The sequence below is a fragment of the Bos indicus genome, chromosome 16 (genome assembly GCF_029378745.1).
Source record: "Bos indicus isolate NIAB-ARS_2022 breed Sahiwal x Tharparkar chromosome 16, NIAB-ARS_B.indTharparkar_mat_pri_1.0, whole genome shotgun sequence".
NCBI lineage: Eukaryota > Metazoa > Chordata > Mammalia > Artiodactyla > Bovidae > Bos > Bos indicus.
The window spans coordinates 4,610,681-4,618,155 of record NC_091775.1 but is presented as its reverse complement, the minus strand read 5'-3'; the positions used below and the strand labels follow the sequence as shown (position 1 = coordinate 4,618,155).

The 7,475-nt window shown below is 51.8% G+C and overlaps 1 protein-coding gene across 1 annotated transcript; it reads left to right on the top strand.

Moving 5' to 3' along the window:
• The first annotated feature begins 456 nt into the window (after nt 1-456).
• Nucleotides 457-4,948, top strand: IL10 (interleukin 10). Its single transcript, XM_019976984.2, has 5 exons — nt 457-624; nt 1,439-1,498; nt 1,795-1,947; nt 2,962-3,027; nt 4,110-4,948. Exons 1-5 carry the CDS (start codon nt 457-459, stop codon nt 4,200-4,202), a joined length of 540 nt encoding a protein of 179 aa, XP_019832543.2. The 3' UTR covers nt 4,203-4,948.
• Nucleotides 4,949-7,475: the final 2,527 nt, after the last annotated feature.

The following is a 7,475-nucleotide window of genomic DNA, read 5'->3' as shown; positions in this document are numbered from 1 at the left end:
GGCCAATTTGCCCTCGTCACTGTGATCTAGAGACACGTGAATGGAACCCACAACTGTGGGTCCCTGCGTACAGAGCAGCTGTTCACCCCAGGAAATCAACTTTTTTTTTTAATTAAGAGAAGTTGAACATTATTTTTAAAGAGAGAGAGAGGTAGTTTCTCCTAAAAATAGCCATATGCAGAAGTTCATTTTTCACCCATCTCTTTTGCTTACGATGCAATATTTAAAAACTTTTGAGTAAGAGGTTCACCAAATGCAAAGCTGGAGAGGTCTAGGGAAGGGAGGGGCAAAGAAACCTTTGCCAGGAAATCTGTGAGTGACACTGTGGCTTTTTGTGAATGGGAGGCCTCACACAATATAAAAGGGGGCACAGTAGGTGAAGGTCTACACAACAGGGGCTTGCTCTTGCAAAACCAAACCACAAGTCCGACTCAACGAAGAAGACAGAGCTCCGCCATGCCCAGCAGCTCAGCCCTGCTCTGTTGCCTGGTCTTCCTGGCTGGGGTGGCAGCCAGCCGAGATGCGAGCACCCTGTCTGACAGCAGCTGTATCCACTTGCCAACCAGCCTGCCCCACATGCTGCGGGAGCTCCGAGCTGCCTTCGGCAAGGTGAAGACTTTCTTTGTGAGTATAAAGCCCTCCTGTCCTTCATTTCTCCCTTAGGACCGCAGGAAGAGCCATTCTGCAGGCACTCACAAGAGCCTCCTTTTCACTCACCTCCACCCTCAGCACCCATTCCCCTCGAAGCTGAAATTCTTAAGAGTCCCTGGTCAAACTGTGGGTTCAGTGAGTTAATCTGAGCTCTGGTGATGTAGCAGATTGTGCAAGAAAAGTTGTCTTTAAAAATGTAAAGGCACATCTAGCCTATGCTAGAAAATCTGTAAAGGATTCCTCTGGAGCTCAATACCTCATTGGCTGGGAGAGATCTGATTGGAGGTGAAGATGTTCCCAAAACCCCGTGGCAGGGATACAAAAGTTGCCTCAGCTTGGAGGGCTTCCAGAACCTGAATGACAAATGGGTTGGAGGTAGCGCATACAGGGGGAGACCTGCAGGAGAAGATGCTTGCCACTCCCAGAGAACGGTCAGTGCTGCAGCTGGAGACAGCAAAGCAGAGGGTGCTGAGGGGTTGGGAATGGGGGTCCCTGCACACGTGACGCAGCTCTACAGAAAGAAGACTGGGACCCAGGCAGGCTTCTGCCTTGCCTTCAAAATCAGCCAGGTTTTTAAAAGAACTTGATCCCCGGAGGAAGGACCTGGTTTAACTAAGGGCTTCAGCGCTGCTGAATGTCCTGTTTCAAAACCTCTCCTTTCCCTTTTGGAGACAGGGCTGTGTTGACTAAAAATCAAAAAGTCTCTCAATAAAAGGATATCAGAAAGACAGTCCTTCTCAGTATTGCTCCAAACCTTGGGTTCATTCTCCTTCTGTTCTTCTTGCAGCAAATGAAGGACCAACTGCACAGCTTACTGTTGACCCAGTCTCTGCTGGATGACTTTAAGGTGAGGGCTGGGGTGAGTGCGTTTGGCGGGGGCAAGGAGCTTGCGGTGTGCCCAAGGGAGACTCTGCTTCTTCGCCTGCAGGGAGCTGGGTCTGCTTCCTTCACTTCAAAAAAAGGAGAAGTGGGAAGATCTTAACTCAGCACATAGCCAGAGGGAGGCAGGGGGTTGGGTGTTGCCAAGGGCTCCGTTCCAGGGGGAGGTGGCCACTGAACAAGGTCCTTGGGGAACAGAGCCGTCCTCTCAGGCAGTGTAGCCCTTCCTCCCGGGTCACCACCCGCCTTGGTTTCCGCCCTCAGGGTTACCTGGGTTGCCAAGCCTTGTCGGAAATGATCCAGTTTTACCTGGAAGAGGTGATGCCACAGGCTGAGAACCACGGGCCTGACATCAAGGAGCACGTGAACTCACTGGGGGAGAAGCTGAAGACCCTCCGGCTGCGGCTGCGGCGCTGTGTGAGTAGCAGGCCAGCTCTGGCTCCTCTGGGCTCGTGCTGAGACCTCCTCTTCAAGCTCTGCTCTCGCCCAGAGACCCCGGGACACCAGCCCTCGGGGCCCCTGCCCCTCCGGAACCCCAGGCCTGGCTCGGCTGTTTCTGAGCCGCGGGTGGGGGTGGTTGCTGAGTGCTTACATGTGAAGATTTGCAATAGCTTTCCTGTTATTTGTGAGTCATTTGTGGGTTATTAGCAGTCCCCGGCCTCGACGTGAAAGGGGCCCAGAGCTTCAGCCAGGGCTCCCTTGTCCCTGGGGACAGAGGCCCTGGGCCCCACGGAAGCAGGCAGAAGCAGAGGGCCTGGGAGAGGGAAGGCCCCTTCCTCTTCTTCTCGACCTTTTGAAAGCAGAGCTTCAGGTGGGGCCCGGCTGACTGCCAGGACTGTCCTGGCATTTTAGAAGAGCCAGGGGGATCCTTGGTCCCAGGCTAGTGTCTGCGAATAATCCCCCAGGATTACTGATCCCTCCAACTGCAATGATACCCTCCCCACCAGTTTCCTCTGCTCCCTCGCCGATGTTGAGAAATCAGTTGGGCTGTATTTGCAGGACAGCGCTAGGCAAGGGGGTTGGCTGGCAGGGCTGACCCTGTGTCTCTGCTCTGCGGGGCACTTAGAAATGGTCCTTGTGGCTGGGACCAAGGAGGGGGACAGGCCAGAAGCAGGACAGGATGGAAGAAGGGCTGGCTCAGCAGTCTGGTTGGCACTGGGATGCGCCCGGAAGGAAACTCCAAGACAGAGGTGTTGATGCAGCCTTGTTAACGGTGGGGAGGAGCTCCTAGAGACACACATGCCGCCTGGCCCCTGCCTTGCTGTGCTTCCTCTCTGCCTGGTGGGGAAGGGTGCCCAGGCTCAGTCCTCCCTGAGATGCAGGGTGGGCCTTCAAGATGAGCTGGCCTCCTCCTGCTCCCAGGCTGTCTCCCAAGCACGGTGCATCTGGGACCAGCCACCAATGTTGCTCATACTCTCTCCTTTTCCACAGCATCGCTTTCTGCCCTGCGAAAACAAGAGCAAGGCGGTGGAGAAGGTGAAGAGAGTCTTCAGTGAGGTGAGGCTGGGCTGCTGGCAGGGAGGGCCTGAGGACCGTGACCTCCATCCACTCTCGAAGGGGCAGAGGTGGGCAGGTGCTCAGCAGGCCCTGAACTTTGCTCGGAGGGAGTGTGGGAACCCGGCAAGTGGGGTGACCTCTTCATCCAGTGAGGGGCCGCCACCTCAGTTATATTTGTTTTCTGTGAAGTGTCTTTGGGGGTTTCTAAATGACTGCTCCCTGCCTTCGCAGGCCTGCCGGTTGGGCCGGCCCGCCAGCTGTGAACACAGCGAGCGGGGTGCTGGGGAGAGTGACAGAGGAAACAGAAAGTAGCTTGTTGGGATCCAGTCTGAAGCCGCACGTGCAGGAAGCTGACACGTGAACGTGCACTTACAAACACACCCAGGGGCGCAGCCTGAGCACCCCGAGCCCAGAGCAGGAAGCAGAGCTCTCCTTACCTGACTTGACCCCTCTCTTTCCACCCGCCAGCCTCACCACACAAGGCACCTGAGAATCTCAGCTCTCAAACGAAGTGGCCTTTCTCACTTCCAGCTGTCCATGAGCTCTTCTACCCCATTTTCCAGAAGCCGCGGAACCTATGTCCTCCTCGTGGGTGGGGGACAGACCCTGGGCAGGTTCCAGTATCAGGGGCCATGAACCTCCCTGCAGTAGGTCAGAGCAGCGGGGCTGGGCCTGCTCACTCCACGGGTGGGGGAACATAAACAGGAACAAGGCTACCTCTCTCTCTCTCTCTCTCTCTCATTGTCTTTCTTTCAAAGTGGTTCCGCTAATGTGTTTTCATCAGATATTGAATAAGCGTCACGTGAGCACATGACGTTTAAAATTGCTGGAAAAGCACCGTTCGAAAAACCACACTTTGCAAAGTGAATGTCCCTCTTGCTGCCCACCGGGCAAGGTCCAGGGCAACGCATAGCCTTTGCTGACAGTCCGGCATCTCTCCAGATGCCCAGAGTCTGTCCTTCATCTCCCAATGCAAGCAAGCTAGTGCAGCCTCTGGGCCCAGGGTCATGACCTTCCCAGCAGGGACCCACTCACTTGCTCAGAGGGAGTTTTCACTGAACACGTCTTGTCTCCCCACACAGCTCCAAGAGAGGGGTGTCTACAAAGCCATGAGTGAGTTTGACATCTTCATCAACTACATAGAAACCTACATGACAACGAAGATGCAAAAGTGAAGCATTCTAGGGAAGAAGACCTCCAGGATGGTGACTCTACTAGACTCCATGACGTAAACGGAAGACCTCTGAAATCCAATCCAGGGTTCTGGGAGAGCAGAGCCAGCTCCCTGGAGACCTGTACTGTGCCTCTCCCCTAGAGTATTTATTACCTCTGATACCTCAGCTCCCACATATATTTATTTACTGAGCTTCTCTGTGAGCTATTTAGGAAGAAGCCGAATATTATACTTTTTTCTTCAATATTTATTAATTTCACCTGTGTTTAAGCTGTTTCCATAGGGTGATACCCTATGGTATTTTAGTGTTTAAAAAGAAATTGTAAGTTATATAAAGAAATGTTCCTTGTGGAGCCAATTGCAGTTTCCATTCCAAGCCTAACCATGCTTGCCAGCTGTTGGGCTGTTTTCCCTGACCGCCCTCTGATTTCTCTTGTCCCTGGACCCACCCGGGTCCCTGGGCTCCCCGAGTGTTATCGAGACTCTTACACTCTTAGGAAGAGAAACCAGGGAGCCGCTTTGACGATTAATAGTCCAGTGGCTCTGAGGGATTCCCCTGACCTCATTCCCCAACCACTTCATTCTTGAAAGCTGTGGTCAGCTTGTTATTTATAACAACCTAAAATTGGTTCTAATAGAACTCAGTTTGAACTAGAAGCAACTCAATTCCTCTGGGAATGTTACATTGTTTGTCTGTCTTCATAGCAGATTTTAATTTTGAATAAATAAATGAGTCATTAAAACCATGTTATGGTGTTGGTTGACTTCTGTCTGGCTAAAAATGTTCCCTTAAAGTTTCCAAGATAGAGGGAAGTGGATGAATGGATTCTGCATTCCAGGGAAAGAAAGCTGGATACCACCTCCCAGAAAAGGGAAGCCTCCAAACCTGATCGGGGGAAAAGTGGTCACCCCTTCAAATGCCAGGAGCGAAGGCCACCATTGTCTTCCCACAGACTCAATCCTTTAAAGAATGATCCTTCAGGATCGTGCTAATTTTCAAGGCTAAGGATGAGGTTCTGTACATACCAAAATTGAAAATCTAGGCCGAGGAACTTTTCTGGCGTTTTGGTTTGGGGGTTTTGGTGGAGTTTTGTTCGTCTTGTTTTTTGTTATTCTTGTCTGCTTCTTCAAGCCCCAAAGTGCCAGGGGTGAATATTAATTTGCCCGGGTTACTGCAAGGATTGAGATGAAGGGCTAGCGTCTCCGGACCCTAGGAGACGGTCCTAGTGCACACAGTTGGCTGTCACTGGTATTCACACCTAAAATCTACCAAATTCTCCTTGAGCTGAGCTCAGAGGCAACAGGCTGGACCCAGTAGGGTGGAATACAAGCAAGGCGGCCCAAGGACTCAAGCTGCTGCGTTTCTGCTCTCTCCATGAGCTGCCAGACAAACCTGAGATCGGCTTCAGACTGCGGTCTGCTGGGAGGGGCATGGTGGCTGGGGAAGCCCTGCTCAAAGCCCCATGACTCGAGGCAGAGAGGGGAAAGAAGGGCTGAGGAACCCCAACCCCCCTCACCCTCTGCTCAGGCAGCCCTGGTTGGAGGAGGGTGGGAGCCGAGCGGCTGTGGTCAGTTTTTCAGTAAAACCTGACTCACTCCGGTTAAAGTAACCATAGGAAGGAAGTGGGAAGCATCAAAGCTGAAATTCTGAGATGAAAGGTTAGGGTTGAGAACGGAGGCTAGCATTAAAGAGAATAAAATAGTGTCATTTGCAGCAACGTGGATGGACCTAGAAATTGTCATACTGAGTGAAGTAAGTCAGACAGAGAAAGGGAAATAGCTCATGACAATTCTTATATGCAGAATCTAAAAAGAAATGACACAAATGAGCATATTTACAAAACAGAAACAGTCCCACAGACTGAGAGAATGAACCTACGCTTACCAGTGGGGAAGAATGGGGGGAAGGGATAGTTAGGGAGTTTGGCCTGGATGTGTACACACTGCCAAGCAGCAAGGACCTCCTGTGCAGCACAGGGAACTCCGCTCACTGTTCAGTGCCAGCCTGGACAGGAGGGGAGTTTGGGGGAGAATGGATACGAGTGCATGTATGGCTGAGTCACTTCAGTCACCTGGAATTATCACAATATTGTTACTCAGCTATGCGACGATTCTAAATCACTTCAGTCTCGTTCGACTCTGTGCGACCCCGTGGACTGTAGCCTGCCAGGCTCCTCTGTCCATGGGCTTCTCTAGGCAAGAATACTGGAGTGGGTTGTCCTGCCCTCCTCCAGGGGATCTTCCCCACCCCGGGATCAAACCTGCCTCTCTTAGGTCTCCAGCATTGGCAGGCAGGTTCTTTATGACTAGCGCCATCTGGGAATCCCTAATCAGCTATACTCCGCTATAAAATAAAAAGTTAAAAAACAAAAAAGAATGGAGGCTAGCAGAAGACAATGAAAGAGGGAGGAAGGCTCTCTATATTGAGAGGGAGAAGAAGCCACGAGCCCCTCTGCTGGGATAGTTCAGGTGGTCGGGCTCACTGACAGGTAATGCACTCTAACTTTGGTTTGAGGTTGACACCTCACGTGAGGGAAGTGGGCATCTGAAATCTCACCTAGAAAGAAACTCACCTAGAGAACCCACACTGCTGATAACATGCTGTCAAAAACTGACTTCTTGAGCACTTCTTTTGAGCCAATCCGTTCTCGGCATGCACGATGTGCACCAGTTACACTTGATGATATTTTGTTGCTGTTTTCTGTAAGAAGAAACTGATGCTCAAAGTGTTGTTCGGGCTGGGCCACATGAGTGATGTGGAGAACGGACCAATGAGAACAGCAGCACGAAACGCCTTTCCCTTGGTACCAATTACCTATCATTGCACCCCCTGCCCCCACAAGTATAGCAGCTCAGAACAACAAACGTCTGTTATTTCACAGTTTCTATAGGTCAGGAATCTTGGGACAGCAAGGGTCTCCAAGGAGGCTGTAGTCAAAACGACAGCTGGGGAAGCAGTCACTGGAAGTCTTGACTGGATCTGGACAATCACATGCCCAACAGCACACTCACAGGGCTGTTGGCAAGTAGCCTCAGCGCATCACTGACCGCTGGCAGGTGGCCTTGGCTTCCTGCCACATGAGCCGCTGCACACAGCTTCCTGAGCATCTTCACGACACGGCAGCTGTCTGCCTGAGCCAATGATCCAAGTAGGGGGGTGGGGGGCGGTCACGGTATACTTTTGACCTAACCTCAGAAATCGCATACCATCACTTCTGCCACATTCCATTTGTTAGAAGCACATCATTAAGGATATTCCAGGGGGGAGGACTCA